This window comes from Setaria viridis, chromosome 9, assembly GCF_005286985.2.
Source record: "Setaria viridis chromosome 9, Setaria_viridis_v4.0, whole genome shotgun sequence".
Classification (NCBI taxonomy): domain Eukaryota; kingdom Viridiplantae; phylum Streptophyta; class Magnoliopsida; order Poales; family Poaceae; genus Setaria; species Setaria viridis.
Window position 1 is genome coordinate 3,628,412 of NC_048271.2, and position 18,519 is coordinate 3,646,930.

General features: G+C 47.2%; 2 protein-coding genes across 2 annotated transcripts; both read right to left on the reverse strand.

Annotated features, from left to right (window-relative positions):
* Nucleotides 1-322: 322 nt before the first annotated feature.
* LOC117837181 (uncharacterized) lies at nt 323-12,987 on the reverse strand. Its single transcript, XM_034716769.2, has 16 exons — nt 12,581-12,987; nt 11,977-12,023; nt 11,769-11,884; nt 11,297-11,462; nt 10,295-10,579; nt 9,822-9,896; nt 8,781-9,449; nt 8,190-8,671; nt 5,553-7,641; nt 2,798-3,803; nt 2,053-2,196; nt 1,784-1,936; nt 1,554-1,669; nt 1,160-1,327; nt 824-1,048; nt 323-719 (listed from the first exon to the last, which is right to left on the reverse strand). The coding sequence occupies exons 1-16, from the start codon at nt 12,897-12,899 to the stop codon at nt 591-593; spliced, it is 6,189 nt and encodes a 2,062-aa protein (XP_034572660.2). The 5' UTR covers nt 12,900-12,987; the 3' UTR covers nt 323-590.
* Nucleotides 12,988-14,051: 1,064 nt separating this feature from the next.
* Nucleotides 14,052-16,580, reverse strand: LOC117835481 (uncharacterized). Its single transcript, XM_034714823.2, has 4 exons — nt 16,368-16,580; nt 16,170-16,271; nt 14,497-14,654; nt 14,052-14,386 (listed from the first exon to the last, which is right to left on the reverse strand). The coding sequence occupies exons 1-4, from the start codon at nt 16,462-16,464 to the stop codon at nt 14,279-14,281; spliced, it is 465 nt and encodes a 154-aa protein (XP_034570714.1). The 5' UTR covers nt 16,465-16,580; the 3' UTR covers nt 14,052-14,278.
* Nucleotides 16,581-18,519: the final 1,939 nt, after the last annotated feature.

The window sequence follows — 18,519 nt, forward strand, 5'->3', positions numbered from 1 at the left end:
GGCCTGCGCCCACGGAGCCTGCACGACGAATTCTCCCCGCGCGCGTGGGCCGCACCCGCTGGCAAGGAAAGGGCGCACGGCACCGCGGCGGCGACCGGGCTGATTCCTCGCAGCCGAGATGAGCGGCGCTTCAGCGGCGTGGAAACTTGGCCCAACGGAACCAAAACGGGAGGGGGTGGCAGGCCACGACGCGCTCGATCGGGCGGTGCGCTGCGGACTTTGCAGCGGCGGGCGGTGGGTGGGCGACAGGAATCCGTCAGAGCTCGGCGGACAGGAATCAGGAGCACCAATGTCATGTGGCAGATGAGATGGCACATGTGTATACAGGATCAAACAAAACCGTCTGTACTTCACGCGTAACCAAAACAATCGAACCCGATTCAGGAGTGGCCTGCCTCTGTCTGCCTACGTACACACCTCGAGCCGTCGCCGCTTCATCCTCGAGTCGTTTTCATTCAGTCCTACGAAACCAATCGCCTTACCAGTTATCTGTTACCATCACCCGTCTCTACAGAAACTGTACTCGCTCACTCCATCTACAGGCAGTATAACTCTCTCCGGAGCACGTACAAACAGGCGCTATATTGTATCTAGCTCATCCTCAACGCCTCCCTGAAGCCGATGCTGAAGCTGTTCTGCAGGCCGCCGGTCTTCTTGGGGAGCCCCAGCGTGGGCTTCTGCATCATCGCCACGAACTCGTTGTAATCGATGCGCCCGTCCTGCAAGCAAAAATCACCAAATAGATCATCAGTCATGACTTTCAGAGACATATAGTTACGTGTGATTCAGAGTGTTCTGAAACTGAGACGAAGGCGGCACTGACGTTGTCCTGGTCGACCTCCCCGATCATGTCCTCGAGCTTGACGTCGCCCAGCCCGAACTCCTCGCAGGCCAGCTGCAGCTCGTCGGCGGTGATGTACCCGCTGCCGTCCTTGTCGAAGTACTGGAACGCCGCGAACAGGTGGTCCTCCCGCTCCACCTTGTTCAGGTGCAGCGTCGCGGCTATGAACTCGCCGTAGTCGATCGTGCCGCTGTTATCCACGTCCGCCTGTTGGAAAAGGGGGAGAGAGAAAAAGCAGCCCAAATCTGTCAGACACGGCAGGTTCTACTCGCAATTTTGATTCCCAGGTGAAAACCGAAGACGTATACATCGACTTACTGCTTGCATCAGGGCGTAGATCTCGGACTCTTGGAGGTTGGCGCCAACCTTTTTCAAGCCGACCTTCAGCTCTTCGAAGGTGATTTGCCCGCTGTTGTCCGCGTCTATCATTTTGAACATTTCTTTCAGGCCGGCAATCTCGTCCTCGGATAGGTTCTCGGCAATGACCTGGAGAGAACAAACATATCAGGACAAGCGTTTTGGCTGAATCCTTCGTCAGGAATAGCATCCAACCATTTGGACTGCATTCCTTGTTTGTTTTTCCTCGCATGTTTTTGTAATGCATCTTGTATCAGCCAAATGGCCAACAGCTATTCACCGGTACATGAGTACAGATGCAAGCTGATGATAGCTAAACTTTAAAACAAAAAAGATTATTTCATGACATGCTTACCCTAAGAGCCATCTTTTTCAGCTTATTCATGGCTGAGAATTGTTTCATACGGGACAGAACAGCAGAATCCAACGGCTTATCAGGAGCCAGACCACCAACCTGGACCCATGGATGCCCTAAAAGAAGATGGCAACAACAATGTTAAGTGAAAAATGCATTGTTGATGGTCTGTACTTCTGAAGAAAACTGGAATGCAAGCATGAACATATCATGCAAAGTTAGAAACTCACGTAGAACTTCATGGGCAGTCAATCTCTTCTTTGGGTCTCTAATAAGCATCCGTCTCACAAGGTCTTTGGCGCCTTCAGAGATGCTAGGCCACGGCTCTGACTCAAAATCAAGTTTCCCATGTAAAACCTCTTCAAATATACCTTGCTCGTTCTCTGATCGAAAATAATGGAAGGCTTAATTAGTCCAAGAGATTGGACAAAAGTATTGAAAAAATTCAGGAATTTTGTGCAATGATGATCGTGGAACTAAAGGTGAACAAATATTGCACCTGCCCAGAATGGTGGCACACCACAAAGCAAGATGTAAATGATTACACCAGCACTCCAAACATCTGCCTCGGGACCGTATTTCTTCTTGAGGACCTCTGGTGCGACGTAGTAAGGGCTACCGACAACATCAGTGAATATTTGACCTGAAATAAGATCCACATATAAATATAGAGGAAAAATAGAGAATAGTTGATATCATAAGGATAGGATGCATACTGCAGATGATAACCATGTGCAACTGTATGTCTCAACGGTTGGTGACACAATATAAATTCTTCCAAATAATTTTGATGACAAGGACCAGATTTTCACCAGTACTTCAAGCAACCAGAACATAATGTACCACCACTAACCACATTAGCATCTAATGACTGCTGAAATTCGGAATTCTAATTTTGTTGGAAACCAAATCGGTAAATTGAATATCAGGTGTCATTATTTCTGTAACTGCCCTAAATATGTTCATCAAACATCCCAAGCAATTCGAACATGTATTAACAATTACCACAACACAACGGGTTTTCATGAGTAGCATTGCATTGCATAATGCTGATCAAATGTTGATGGTATGGGAGCAGATGACTAAATCATGGATCAAGCTGAAGAAAAAAAAAAGAATCGAGATACAAAAATGCCAATTCATGTCCGTATAGTAGCAATGTTTGATGAAAGGTTTAAATGACAAACAAATATCCTGTGCACAGAGTGGAATGCGCCTAGATAAATGTGATCGCTGAAACTCACCAGGCCGGAAGAAAATGGAGAGACCAAAGTCAATAGTCTTGAGGGCGGCCTCCTCCTTCTGGTCAACGAAGAGGAAGTTCTCCGGCTTGAGATCCCGATGCATGACGCCCATGGAGTGGCACACCTCGACGACGCCGACGATGACCCTGGCGAGCTCGGCGGCCTTCCTCTCGGTGTAGTGCCCCCTCTGCACGATCCGGTCGAAGAGCTCGCCGCCGGCGCAGAGCTCCATGACGAGGTGCACGGCGACAGCGTCCTCGTAGGCGCCACGGATGGAGATCACGTTGGGGTGCCCGGCGAGGTGGTACATTATCTGGATCTCCCGTCGCACGTCCTCGACGTCGTCGTCGGTGACGAGCTTCCGCTTGAGGATGGACTTGCACGCGAACTCCTTCCCCGTGCTCCGCTCCACGCAGAGGTACGTGGTGCCGAACTGGCCCTGCCCGAGCCGACGCCCCAGGCTGTACTTGTCCTTGAGGTTCTCCGTCTTGCGCTTGAGCACGGAGCCGACGAGCAGCCCGGCGCTGGACACGCGCTTCACCTGCGGAACCTTGGGACGCGGCCTGGGCGCCTCGCCGGACGAGTTGGAGCTGGGCTTGGCGGCAGCGGCAGCGGCGGCGGCGGCGCCCGGCTTGGCGTCCTGCTGCTGCTGGGCGGGCTTGGGCGCCGGCTCCGACTGGGAGGTGGCCATCTTGACGGGCTCAGGCGCCTTGCTCTGCACCGCGACCTGCACGTCGGACGCCGGCTTCGGCAGCGCCGCCGGCGGCGACCGTCCCGGGCTGCCGCCGCCGGGGCCATTGGCGGCGGCGGGCAGCGCGTCGCCGTCCTGCGGCGCCTTCCACAGCACGGTGGACATGGACTGGAAGAAGCCATTCTTGGTGATGCTGGGGCCGACGCACGTGTTCCCCATCGCGGCGGGCGGGCCGACCGCCGCCGAATCTTCACCGGGCGCCTCGCCGGGATCGGATCCAAGGAACAGCTCCCAACTCCTCCGCGCTGGCTTAGATCACGTCACGTCGTGGATATACACGCCTCCTCCTCCGACATAAGGAAATGGGCAAATGGCCCCCTTTTTTGGGCAGCAGATCAGCAAAGCCGCGGGAAACCACGGAAAGCGGAGATCGAATCCGAGTTATCGGAGTCAACGGGAGGCAAAGAGCGATGAAGCTGTCCCGAACTTGAACTTGCAATGCAGAGACCCGATGCCTTTGGGTAAGGCCAGCGGTAGCAGCTACTACGCGTCAAGGATAGCGACGAAGCGGCGGCAAGAAGAAGGAGGAGGAGAATTGTTCAATGGAACAGCAAGCGACGATGGATGGACCTCGTCCGGCCGGCCTGTGCGGCAGGTGGACGAAACAGTCAGAGAGAGGAGCAGAGCAAACGCAAGTGCAAGAACCCAAATTGCCCAGAGCAACAGGGGATTGGGACCAGATTAACTAACCAAGTTTTGGGGGGATCGTGATCGAGGTAGCTCTGGGGAAGGAGTGAGAACGCAGAAGAGGGGCAGGGGGGCAACAAAAGGGCAGGGGTTGCACATGGAAACGCGTGATCTCTCGGATAGATGGGCGAGAAAGGGTAAAAGATCGAGGAGTACCTGAGGGGAAGTATGAACGGACAGAAGCGAACAAAAGGGGAGATCCAGGAGCTCAGCAGAAGGACAAGAGCCGGGCGGGGGACCAGAGGCTCGCAGTTCGATGGGTGGAGGGGCAATGATTGGGCGGAGGGCGGGTACTTGTGCCTCGCTGTGAGTTTGACATGGCACGGGGAGGAAATGGAAAACAGCAGCAGGAGGAAGAGGGCGCGAAGTGGGGGACGGCGAGGGGGCACGACGCCCGTGTCTTTTTTTTTGTTTGTCCTGTAGCCCCGTTTCTTCCTCCCTCTCGCCGATCGCGGAGGGAAAGGATTGGGAGAAGGAAGGCGACCGGGTCGCGCCGCTGTCCAAGCCAAAGTCCGAAGCGCGTCGCCGTCGGCCCGAGCCCGGGAGCCAATGGGCATCTGCATCCCCGCCTCCCAGACGCGGCAGGTGGCCGGTAGCAAGCATCCCAGTTGAGAATTCTCAGCTGCCGGAACTCGGATTCAAAATTAGGTAGGTGCCCGTCGGTTGCCCCGACTATAAATTAAGCATAGCTGCCGATCAGTAGCTTTCCGAGGAAGTGGTCAAGCACACGGGAACGAAGAAATGTTTTCGCGGCGAGGACACACGCACGACAGCATGGCCGCGGCACGCAACAGCTCGGCAGGAAACGAGCAGGCGACTGCGTACGAAGGAGTGCTAGAAAGCGAGGTTTGGATTAGATATTTTTTCTAAGCTAGAGTCCAGAGCTTGTTGAATGTAAACAAAAATACAACAGTGCATTACACTCCGAGACAAATATACCGGAGGCAGACCAGGAGGGAAAAAAAAACGGAGATGGCAGGGAACCAAAAATTACACCTGGAGACACGTCTTTTGTGGTTCTATTTTACACCCCAAGAGCACAAGCGTATGACACAACATGCAGACATGCAGGCCGGCTCAGACGAGCAAATGAATTGGGTGGGGAAGACTCTTACACTGACCTTTGGGGGTTGGTTTACAAGCCAGCCATGGGATGTGGTGCTATGGTCCTGCTGCTGGCAAATCTGTATGGCCGTATGAACCGGATCGTAGTTATCTTTCTGTCCCTTGACTATCAACCGAGCCGAGAGTTGTCACGAGAGGTGCAGGTCCGATCATTCTTCTGTTCGACATTGATCATTCCAACAGAGGGGTTTATCTCTTCTTTGGTGCCCTTTTGACCTTGATCATTCTTCTGTTCGACTTGTCACCGCCACCTCCACCGCTGCCCAATGAGAAATTCCCACCCTGAAACTCTAGACTGCCTGCAGCTGGGAAGGATGGGTTCTGCTGTGCTGCTTGTTGTTGGCCCCCGAACTGAAAAGCTCCACCTGGCTGGACTGCAGGAGCACCAAATACCGGGGCAGCAGGCGTACTATTCTGCTGTCCGAAGGGTGAACCAAATACTGGTGCCGGTGCTGGTGCTGCTTGGTTCGTGTCATCTGCCATGCTGTCTTCATTCATCTGATCATTTCCAGGGGAGCCCATGCCAAAGGCTGTGTTCGTATTTGCCATTCCAAATGCAGGCTGCGGAGTAGACGAGTTTATGCCTGTGTTTGCTGAGGTAAACGAGAAAACAGAAGGCTGAGATGAGAAAGTTGGAGCTGGCTGTGCTCCAAATGCAAAACCACCGCTTGAAGACGCTGATTGCCCAAATGTAAATGTGCTGGGAGGGGATGAACTTGAGCCGAAAGGGTTGCTGAAAGTGGAGGCTGACGAAGCTGTGGAGGTGCTGGCAAATACACTTGTACTGGCCACTGCTGATGCACCAGCAGAAGAGCTAGCTGAAGAAAATGTAAACCCAGTACCTGAGCTAGAGCTGAATGGGTTCGCAAATGTAGCTCCAGTTCCAAATGGTGAATTACCAAATCCAGAACCCGATGTAGATGTTGTTGCTCCAAACGAGACAGTTCCAGGTCCAGATGAGGAGGCTCCTGCTCCAAAAGACACGGTCCCAGGTCCAGATGAGGCAGCTCCAGCTCCAAAAGACACGGTACCAGGTCCAGATGAGGCAGTTCCTGCTCCAAAAGACACGGTCCCAGGTCCAGATGAGGCAGCTCCAACTCCAAAGGGAACAGTCCCAGATCCTGATGAGGAAGTTCCTGCCCCAAAAGACACGGCCCCAGGTCCAGATGAGGCAGTTCCTGCTCCAAAAGACACGGTCCCAGGTCCAGATGAGGCAGCTCCAACTCCAAAGGAAACAGTTCCAGATCCTGATGAGGAAGTTCCTGCACCAAAAGAGAAAATCCCAGGTCCTGATGAGGGAGCTGCTGCCCCAAAAGCTGATGAAGTTCCAGGTGTGGATGATGAAGCTCCAACACCAAATGACATGGTCCCTGAACCAGTCGAGGAAGCTCCAATTCCAAAAGATAAGGTCCCAGATCCAGATGAAGAAGCTCCAACACCAGGAGTCACGGACGGGAATGGTGAGCCAAATTGTGGTTTGGGACTCTGGGATGGTTGTTGAATTGTGCCCTCTGACTGCATCGGCTTACTACCAAAGAATGTGCTAGCAGCAGATGGTTGAGAGGTACTGCCAGCAGCCGATGATGTGCTGAGGCCAGTAGGCTGGGCTGGCGAGTTGAACCCAAAAAGGCTGTTTCCGGAGCTTGGAAATGTAAATGATGCGGTTGAAGCAGCCTGAACACCAGGTGCAGTGGAAGTATTAGATGGTGCAGCCGTAGCTGAGCCTGCAGCATCACTTGAAGCTACAACTGGAGAGGAAGTAGGCGCAGATGTGATTGGATAACTTGAAATAGGTGATGTAAGTTTTGATGGTGGCATGCTGGCTGAATCTGGAGCTGTAGACTTTGCATCATCTGTAGCACCTCCTATTCCAAATGATAGGGTGCTAGCTGGCTTTACCCCGGCAGTTGTGCCATCTGATTTTGCTGATGACAAGCCAACCGAAGCACTGGAAGAAAAATTAAATCCTGTAAATGCAGGAGATGATGATGATGAAATAGCTGGACTGCTACTGGACACAGCAAACAAGGTGGAAGCAGCTGAGCCAACAGAAGGTTTATCAGTAGGTGGGACAGTTGCAAGCTTTGGTGATGAAGAGTGCGGGAAGCCATTGCTCAGGCTCGCAGAAGTAGATGCAGCGGAAGCAAAATGGACAGGCACATTCTGTGTTGTTGATGCAGCTGATGGCAAAACCTTGTCCGATGATTTAATGACATCTTCTGCTTTTTCTGTTTTATCGCCTTTCTCAGAACTGTTGTCGGATGTTGTTAGCTTGGTGACACTGAAACATAAAAGGCAGAATAGATTAGCAGACCTAAAAAGATTGAAAAGAACTGGCTTACATTCCTATGAGGATCACTTTAAGACTAAATTTGTTTTTTATGCGTCAGCAAGTAAAAACAAAAAACTCGACAAAAATCAGAACTACACATAGGTTCTATCTCCATTGTCAATCAAAAGATCCACATCAAATGAAAAAGGACAAATACACTTCTCTTTCCGACTACTAATACTGAGTCTTACCAATTTCCTGATAAGATAAATAATAATAATAATAATAATAAATCTCTCAATGCATCACTACTCTGAACAAGGACAAACCAAACATAGTTCCAAAACTCCATTCAGTTCAATGGCTCAAATCAACAACATACCGCAGAAAATTGAACCTATGCTAATATTCAAGTTGGATGATATTATGTGCCTACTATGTTTTCACTAACACAATGGAAGTATAAAACCCGATAACCTTATGGTGCAAAGGCTTACTACTAATAGCATAAATGGCCCACAAAACATCAAAAGAGAGACAAGGAGCCAAGAAATCACCTCTGCCCAAGTGTTGAATTGTTTTTAACATTCGGTGTTTCCAAATCTGATGTATTAGACTGCTTGAGGCCAAAAATAAAATTTGAAGCGCCAGTCTGTTTATCGTCATTAACTGGAGCAAGCGGCATTGCTGACACACTTGCAGGACGGGTGCCAGGAGGCGCATTCAAGAATGCAAAACCAGCATTCTTATCCACAGAAGCTTTGGGAACTGCTTTTCCAGGATCATTTGATGAAAGCAAACCACCAGATGAAGAGACAGTTTTAGATAGTGATGCTACAGGCTGTTCACTAACCGGAGAACCAACAATGTTCTTCTTCATTAAGTTTGATTCAACCTTTTGCTCTAATATATTTTGTTCAACTTTCTGCTCTTTTCTAATTGACTCAGATCTCTGCCCAGTTGTTTCAATCTCTATCTTACTTGATGGGCTCTTGGATGGAATGGGGACCTCCAGATCATCATCGAACTCTGGTAAGTCCTTGAAAACATAAAAGTGAAGAAAAAACAAGGCGTCAGATCATGAATATTGGATATATCACATATAAATGGATTACATATGATGAAACAAGAATAAACCTTTCCGGTACCTCTATCACAGCCATTTTAAAGCTTGGTTTCCGTGATGTAGAAGCAGATACTGAGTTCCCCAAAAAGGTAGACTTATCAGACAAAGCAACTTTTGATGGTCCATCTTTTATCATATTTAGCTTGTCTTTCTTCAACAGGGAACCATTCAAGTCTGGATCAAGGGGTCCATTTGCACCATCCAAATCTTGAAATTTCAGGGAACTAGACGGGTCATACATACTGCTTGGTCCAGCATCTTGCAAAATGGGTTTCTTTGACATTGAATTACTAGCATTACCAGTTACAGATTGCTGTCCAGACTGCTTCTCTTTAGGCGATGGAGCTATTATATTAAGCTGCTCAAATATCTTCTCTGCCATCTTGTTTGATTGAGCTGGTATGGGTGGAGCGCTATCACTAGGTTTACCATCTCCATTATTATGGGATCCTAGGGGCCTCACAGATTGACTTGTTCCAAGCAATAGTCTTTCTGAGCTCGGAGATTCCTGGATGGATGTGCTGTCTTCAATGAAATCAGAATCACTTGTACGGCTAGTAAGAAGGTTTCCTCGAGGAACTGAATGAGCATCTCTAAAAGGAGACATCATATTTGACTTCTGCCGGATTCTGCGAATGGGACCTATGGATCCAACTTCATTCTCTAAGTCACCCCCTCTTCGTTTCAATACCTGTTGGGAAGATGGGAGTGCAGTGAGAAAAGCTCCAGTGGTAAAGTTCAGGCCATGCAGAATTTACAAATAAACTCACAAGGTCACAGAGAAAGTTCCTCAATCGTGTACCTAACAAGTCGCAATATGATTGCCATGATATTATACTTGTCTTTAAAAAAATAAAATAATATGTTGCTTTCTATAGCATAAATGCTTGCATATGCCACAGCACAGCTATATTAGGGGGGGAAACCTAGATTTTACACATTCACAACCATAACCATGAAACATATCTATATCTATTTCTAATGCACAAATATATGCAGTAAGAAAAATAGCATACTTCATTACAAAAAGCTATTCGGCACTACTGAATGTTTAATAAATTACCTGCCTGCCACCGACATGCAAACTTTGTGCTCGTTGGGACAATGAAGATCTGTTCACTTCGCTAGAGCTCGGAGCCTACAAAATGCATAAACAAATAATTGCTTCCAAAAACTTTGAAAACTCTTCTGAACTCATTAAATTAAACACGGAGAAAATCTCTAGTACTGTAGGACCAAGAGCATTCTGCGTGAAACAGCACATACAAATAAATACGTATGACATCTGGTAAAGAAATATGTGATAACCTAGAAAGGATTAAGTAAATTATCTTTTTGACTTTGACCAACAGGTACAGTAATGATATAAAGTGGAATTGACGCAACATACTTCCATGATACCACAACTTTAGTAGCAATTACAAACATATCAAGATAGGTCTGATAATCAATATTGTATTTTTTGTGCCGTTGCAATGCAAATCGACACTGAAGAAATTACAAGAATCTGATATAATGCAAAGAATATATACTAACCTTAAAATATGGAGAGCGGGACATTCTATATATCGCTGACCGCCCACGTAATCCCGAAGTCACATAGCCATTTACAGGGAGCCCAGGGTTTTCATTCCCAAATTCAATTGGTGCCTGAACAATTGGTGGTCCAAATCTCCTATCATAGGCAGTGTTGCTTGCTTCACCTTTGTTCTCAAGAAACAATCGGCTCCGCAGATTACTTGATTGGGGTTCCCTCGAATAACGGGAGCTCATATATTGTTTCGCAAGTTCTGCAGGAGAACTGGTACCATGACTATGTACCTGCAAAAGTGCATGTTAGATATGAATTAAATTAAAAAGGGAACAGAAGTTCCAGACAAGAGCATATTCAAAAAGCTACATTTGCTAGCTTCTTCCTAGCTCACTGAATTGTTGAAGCAGCAAGTTGGCAGGAAAAGTGGGCCGGGAACTGGCAAGGCAAGGTCATGCAACCACCACCTCACTCACCCCGTCAGCTCAACATCGATGTCCAGAGCATCACTCCCTCGGGGGAGGGAGGGAGGGAGGGAGAAGAGGAGGGAGCAGCAGCACTGCAAGCAGTACATTTAGGGCAAAGGGCATCGAGCAATCAGGAGTTCAGGGAAGTCACTAAGAGAAGGTGCATAGGCTGAATGGTGCGGTGGACCTGTCCCCTCCCCCCTTTCTTCCCTTTACCTTCTTTTTCCCCTCCTTTACTTTCGTCTTCTCCCAGCAGCTGTTCTTCTGTTTCTAGTTGGTATGACATTGCCTCGCCTCACCTCGCAAGCAATAGGCATTGCAAAGGGGGTGGGTCGCCATGCCTCGCCTTACCAACTTAAGAGCCTTGGTGAGTCGCACGGAATTCCAGGGACATGCTATCCAATCTAAATATGAAGAGAGGACTCCAATAATTTGAAGAAGCTAAACTTATATACCACACATCCTGACCACAAAAATGCCGGAAAAGGAATTATAAACTGTACAGGCCTTCCTCTAATTTGGTTAGGTTTTTGTCCTTACTTTAACAGTCGGAGATTTATCTGCAGCCATCTGGTGTGATGTGGAGCCTCCTATTCCATCAATTCTAATATCTTCATTCTTTTCCTCACGTGAAACAATAGATGTAGGCGGATCAGGCTCAATGGTTCTTGCACGCAACAAGTCTGTAAGACGATCAAACTCAACCCTGCACAGGAATAACTCATCGTCATGCTTTAGAAGCATTGAGCAAAGAATACATTGTGAAAGGAACATGTGAGCACAAATAAAGGAAAGGTGAGAGCAAAATGGAACACATCAGTGGAAAATTTGAGAAAATAAAGATTTAGAACGAAAGAGGTGAAACATCACAGAACCAGATAATAGACATTATAGCAGGAATGAGGGTGAATACTGTTCATCAACTGAGAATCAGTAATTTTACATTTGCATTAAAACATAACTGTTTAAACACCAGAATTTAATAAGGATTAATAATTGTGCAGATACAAACCTAGTGAACGTCTTCCGCATTAACAAGTGCTCTACTTCAGACAATGCTTTGTCATCTGATGTCGCAGCTATGTTCTTCCCATTATCCATTCCACCCTCTGGGAGTGGAGGTGAATCCTGAATTGAAATTTCAAATATTCTGGTATGAACAATGATGAAAAAAATGATATTATGCCACATCAAACACAATATAACAGTCGACTGCTTACAACATTAGTTGAATCAGGTAAGTCCTGTGTTGGATCATTATTTCTTCCTGCAAAAAAAATAGCCATCAGATCAGCAACAGTATAATTTCTAGGCAATTATTACACAAAAGTCTGAACAAGAATTAAGAGCCAGCAATACAAACAGAAGGGAGACGAGAAGAGGATCTCTTATTTCGCGTCAAGCAACAAAAACACAAAGCTTGGTTCCTATAGGTTAGACACCTCCCTGATGCTATTATTTAGACTATTTGTACTTACAGATATCAATCATTGTGATACCGTTCAGACGCATATCTAAACAACACTGATGCACTGTACATAGCACTACAAAGCACGGTTTTAAAGCTTTCCATTTCTGCAGGAAGGCTCCTGTGAGTTCCCGCAGCAAAACAATTTGCTTTCCTCACGTGCTGAACTATACGTGTCAGCAATACATCTGCAACAGCTAAAATTACCCAAAACTAAAGCAGGTGCTAGCTAATGTAAGGTAAACCCTAACATGCCCGGATAGCCCGAAACCCTAGCCCAAGCCAAAATCAGGGACGGTCGGAGCCGACGCCAATCCCAGGAAGCAGAGAGAAACGAAGAGGAGACTCAGGCTCACCGGGAGGCGACGACGGGGCCGGCGGTGGGGCGAGGCGCTTGCGGAACACCGAGCCGAAGAGCCGCGCGGCGCCGCCAGCGATGAGGCGGGAGGCCGGGTCCACGAGCCGGGACACCCACCCGCCGCTCCCAGTCCCACCGCCGCCCTCCCCGCCCGGCCCCGAGGAAGCGGACGCCGCTGCAGCAGCGGCCGCGAGGCGGTGCGCGGCGGCGGCGGCTGGGGGCCGTTCGTAGGGCGTGGAGGCGGCGCGGGTCGGCGGGCGGCGCCGGATCTTCCCTCCAGCGCCGGCGCCGGAGCCGCCGTACGGGCTTGGGTACATGGCGCCGCGGCTGTGGTGGAGGCGGAGGCGCGGCGGGGAAGGGGAGGAAAGGGGGTGGAAGGGCAAGGCAAAGGCTAGGGCTTCCCGTCCCGCGACTCGCGAGGCCCGTGTAGTTCGCAGCTTCCTGTTTCCTTCTGTTTCCGTGCTCGGCGTAGGCGTATGCGGGGCGTGAGCTCCCTGCGGATACGTAATTTCCGGGCGGGGGCGGCTGCCGCTTCCCGGGCAGCCCCATAACGTTCGGATTTGATCGTTTGAACACGATAAGAGCCGTTAATGCGATTGGTGGATTTGAAATTTTGAACGGCCTTTTTTAATATCAGATCTATCACACGCACGGTAAGCCCGGATGCTTTACTTGTGCTTTATCGTGATTTTTTTTTTGCGAAGTGCTCATCGTGACTAAATAAATGCTCTACTTCACGCGCTTGCAGTTATGAGTTTGAACATCCAAGTTATTTCCCTACAGAACACATGAAGTTTGCACGATTTTTCAGTAAGAACCCTGCACAAATTCAAAAAGAAATTTGTATGTTCACAAGTGTAATGGGCAAAAACAATGTTCAATAGCCACTATTTTATTTTCTTTAAAAAAAGCAGTGTTCAAAGTTCAAAAGCATTACTTCAAAAAAAAAAGTTCAAACGCCAACTTCAGAACATAAAATAAAACAAAGTACTCCTCCGTGTCAGTGCTAATTGGTCCCACCACTGCAGTCTGCAGTGTTATCACAAACAAAAAGAAAAAAATTCGGTGCACATAATAATTATAAAAGAACATTTCGGTGCACATGGTGCGGTCTCACGAAGAAATTGCACCTGCAGTGTTATGCGTGCCACGTGGCCAAGTGGGGGTGGCGAGCCCACTACAGCAACGGCATTCGTTGTCGCTGGCTCGTCGCCCCGCCATGTCTGGCCGTTTGCTGCTCCTCTCCTGCGGCCCCGCCACACACCTACGATCGCGGTGCACCACTCGGGTAGCGTCAGCTTCCGGCTGCACGACTAGCTGGACGGACAGCAACCCACCAGGCCGCGGCACGCCACCCACGCTATCGCCGGGGGCCGGGGCCCTGGGCACCGCAGCACAACAGAACCCAGAACCAAAAAAGCAGTGAGGCGATTTGCCCTTTCAAGCACTCATGATTCATGAAAGACGCATTGAGGACAAGACCATAACAACAATCGACGAAAGGCAATGTCCAATTATACAAGATACATGTAAAGATGTTAGTTCCATGATAGCACCATATGTAGTTAGATGTCCGACTCAGGAATAACACAGGGTGGTTGAACACATTCTAAGTCGTACGAAGTAAGATGGAATAGTTGTGTTCCGCAAGTACATCCATATCACATTTGATCACAAACCCTGATCGAGTTTGAGTTTAGATAATGGCATTAGGTGTAACGAACCCTATGCTGAACCCGAATGAGATGCAGGTCAGTTCCTCGTTGCTGTCTCCCAGCAGCTTCATAGTGAGAGTGTAAGAACCCTGCAACAGAACAAAATGCCAGGAAAAAAATTAAAGAAATTCAGTCCCAAGGAAATCCAACAAGTCTAGTTCGCTAATTGAGCTACATTAGCGGTGCTAGTTATGCTTACTGGAGGGGTGAACGATGGCAATGTCTGTTCGCTAGCTAGCACGAATTCACCAGTTGCTGGGCAAGGAGTCTCATCACAGAAGTTGTGAGTTTCTGAGTGAACGTGGAAGATGAAGTACGCGACATCTATCACTAGTTTCCCTGCAGTGATGTTTTTATCTGTATTCATAAACAAAAACATCCCGTAAATACCCTGTTTGTGAATGGCACGAAGCAGATACACTGACAAGGTGATAGAAACTAAATAATGAATACTCATAACAAGCAAATCATAGCAGTATAAAACAGAACATCTAGATAATTTTTTTCGACTTCAGATTCTACCATAGTGCTCCAATAGTCATACAAGCCTTTTCCAAAGGTAAAATAACTATACCCGTATGTCTTTATAAGTAAAATAATGCCATATGTCTACTGGTCATAGATTCAGGGTCTAGGCTCACCATCTGGCTTAAGCCCTGGGTACTAGACAAGTTGAGACAAAAATAGCATCTCTACTCTGTATGTTTTGCATCACTCCGAAATTCCGAAAGTTATATGCATACAGCCTAGACAGCAGATACTAGTACTGTCATGCATGAAAATATGTCAGCAAAATTGAACTGAGTTTCGATGCAAATGCTTGCACTGTGGTCAGGTCATATGAGCAATAAACAGCTTTGTGAGATTCTTGATCGTATTGTCATCCTAGACAATAGAGACTGTTATATATCATACATATGCTCCCTAGGTGACAGAGTATTGACTCATTCTGTTGTAACAAAAAGGTAGCTTCCAAACAATATTGTTATGTCAAATGATTGATAACCAGGAGATTTTCCAAATTTAGAGAAACTAGATAGTGACACCATAATTTCTGAATAGAGGTTTAGCTTCAGCGAGCTATAAAAAGATAGCTTAAATGTTAAAAGTAGGTGGATAAAATCCATCGGATAATATGTAGATCTAAAACAGGTAGCAGTACACAATTTCAATCCGAATTTTAATCAACCTTACAGAAGGAAGAGTAGTTATATAGCACAGTGGTTGCTTTTAGGCTGAGTCAGAACAGTCAATTCACCCTGCTTTGCAGTTATACCCTTTAACCTTCACTACGAGAGGAACATGGGAACACCACACAAGAGATAGCAGATCATTTGTAGGATACAACTAGTAAACCAAAAGGGTCCTCATTGACTCAAATACATGCATCAGTAAAAGAAGAGAAGGTTACAAAAGTAACAGAAATTGCTGAATTGGCATGCACGCGTGCATCCAATTTCCCAACATATGATGTTCCATACTTTCATGTCAAAGGCAAGTGTTGCCAAGAGAGGTCTAATACAGTACGTCAGTACCTAAGGTCTAAGGAGAGAAGTGAAGTTGTCTTCCTTAGAAAGCTCTTTGTAATGTTTGGTACACCAGAACAATCCTGCGAAATTCTTATTGTGAAACATGGACAATGCCATAGAAACGCTCACCAAACTCTAAGTTATGGCATGCTATAGTATCAACAGTTCAGTTTGATCCGGCAAGCAGTATACTCAATCCGAGACAATGGCAAAGCACAATGGAACCGCCGAACGCGGCTTATCCACTACAAATCGTATGTTGGTAACACCCTAATTCGAAACGCATAGGCTAGCTCGTTGAGCCCCGTCACAACGGAAAACGGATAGATTGGTTAACTCTTACCTGTGGAGGCGGAGATCTTGAAGGTAGCCGGCTCCCCCCTGACGACGGGATCGGGGACGACCTCCACACCGCTCACCTTCACTGGGTAGTCCAGGCCCTTATCTGCAAAAAACCGCAAGAAATCATCATCAGAACGATCTCGCCCCCACAATCCCGCAGAAACAAACTCGAGACGGGGACATTCTAAAGCGCGTTTACTGCAGTACTCGACGGCGGTGGCGGTGCAGCCGAAGGGGAGGAGGAGGAGGAGCATCGCCGCCGCGGCGAAGAGGAGGAAGTGCTGCTTGGTCGCCATCGCTGCAGGCGGGCTCTCGCTCTCCGGCGTCTCGAGCAGTGGAGTCGTGTCGAGCAGATGGAGATGGGTTAGCAGGTGACGCCACGAATCCACCGCAGTGACTCGATGCGGATGCGGTTTGACGCATGTCGGTGACCTCACTGACCTGGTTCAGGAAGTGGGCCCGGTCACTTCAGGGCGACTGGCGAGAGAGACGGTCTACGTGGACGTGGGCCTTGTCGGCCTGCGAGGCGGTTATTTTGCATCGGGCTGGGCTGGGCTAGAAAATCCCAGTTCAAACATCGTATTTCAAGCATGGGTCAGTCAACTTCTCTGATGTAATGCAATGAATGCTACAGATTGCTTGAACAAGTGTGGGAGTCATTTATCAGAAAAAAACCAGTGTGGGAGTTTATTTTGTTTGTATAACGGGATTCCGGTGTGAGCACAGTTAGCCTTAGCATCTTTATTTAATCCATTTCTCGACTTTTAAACCATTTTGTTCTGGGACTGGACGAAATCTCTTTTGTTCCACTGAAATGGATGAGCACGCAAACAGGTTCAGGATTAAGACCCTGATAAACAGAAATCTTAAACCATGTTACCACCGGTATGCTTCTTGCGTGCTCCCATTCTGAAGCTCTTCTTTTTAATATTTCCCTTAAAGTTCAATTGGATTCCTTGTTCTGAACTCACATGGACCTAGAGCCAACACAGTGCATAGTGCATGATTTGTTTATTAGCTATGTTGAGTACTGTACTGCTCCTCCAAGTCTCATGTCGTACAAACGACTAGATGATAATTATTCGGTAGCATTCAGGGAATCTATAAAATTTTCAGGGAAACTAAGGGAATTTACTCATTACTCAGACCGGGAAGATTTACGAAGAATTATGGTGTAACATCTGTTTGGAACGAACCTGCTATAAAATTATGAAAAAAAAATACCGAGATGTTTTTATCATTTCAGTTTTATATTCTTGATCACATGGAGAATAAAATCTTGCAGGAATGTCAAAACGATACGCATATCCTGGCCGAAATCTTTGCTAAATCCGTTGTTAAACTTGTACTAGCATTTTTTTCGCACGGACGGCATTAGGACCACATTAGATCGGAGAACAAGAATGCAGGTTTCCATAGATGTTGTCAGTTGATTGATAATAGTACCATGGCAGAAAATCTTGGCCATTCGAACACTGCTGAGCAGTTTGGCTTTTATACGTTGTACCGACTCAAATTCAGACAAATATTCCAAATTGTGTTGACGGACTACTTCTGTCACTAATTCTTAAAAGTTTCATGCTTCTGCCAAAGTGAAAAACATAAGAATGGATGACAACTATATTCCAACTTCAAAGGTAATGTAGTGAAGCTTATTTCAGAATCACACTGGTAAAACATAACAAAATCTACTGGTTACAAGTCCTTTTCAAGTTTTCAGTTACCAAATGCCAGCGCTATTGGTGTGTCCTTTCACTCCTGTGAGACACTAGTGAATACAAGGCTGTCTTATTAAGGTCTCATGTACTGCAGATCAACACAGGCGATTCAACGAGCTATAAAGTCTCTTGGTCGTAGCAAGCTCGTGTACAAAAATAGGAAATGGCACCAAGATCTTTATCCTTCAGGTACTGCATTAAGTGAGATATTATGTCTGGAGAGTGAGGTCTTGTACTGGACTCAGGCTCTTCAATGGCAAGAACAGCTTCAGTACAGCATTTGCCTACAGTATTTTTTTCCCTTACCCAATTTACATTTCTCAGGAAATCATCTTCTCTCAAACAGAGAAAAATTGCTTGGTTTAGATAGCTTATTGCTGTTTTGTTTAACATCAAATTGGAAGTAGCCCTAAAAAACATCAAATTGGAAGTATCATTTCTGGGGATCAAAGAAAGGTTGCCTTTTTGCTCCCTTGTCTTGTGCAGCAACCATTCTGATTGGCATTCGTTACTTCAAAGCTCAAACAATGAAATTTTGCTCAATTGACCCAGCAATCCAGGGATGAAAACGGGGGCTGAATGTACATCATTAAGAATGGTTGGGTTATATTCATTAAGTACTTGTCTAGTACA

Excerpts from the sequence above, each read along its gene's own strand:
- LOC117837181 (XM_034716769.2), bottom strand. The coding sequence starts at position 12,899 with ATGTACCCAAGCCCGTACGGCGGCTCCGGCGCCGGCGCTGGAGGGAAG. Across the intron at positions 11,885-11,976 it reads TACCTGATTCAACTAATGTT|GATTCACCTCCACTCCCAGA; the intron begins GTAAGCAGTCGA and ends ATTTCAATTCAG. Across the intron at positions 2,197-2,797 it reads CTCCATTTTCTTCCGGCCTG|GTCAAATATTCACTGATGTT; the intron begins GTGAGTTTCAGC and ends ATCTTATTTCAG.
- LOC117835481 (XM_034714823.2), bottom strand. The coding sequence starts at position 16,464 with ATGGCGACCAAGCAGCACTTCCTCCTCTTCGCCGCGGCGGCGATGCTC. Across the intron at positions 14,655-16,169 it reads CAAGATCTCCGCCTCCACAG|ATAAAAACATCACTGCAGGG; the intron begins GTAAGAGTTAAC and ends TTATGAATACAG. Across the intron at positions 14,387-14,496 it reads TGCCATCGTTCACCCCTCCA|GGTTCTTACACTCTCACTAT; the intron begins GTAAGCATAACT and ends GTTCTGTTGCAG.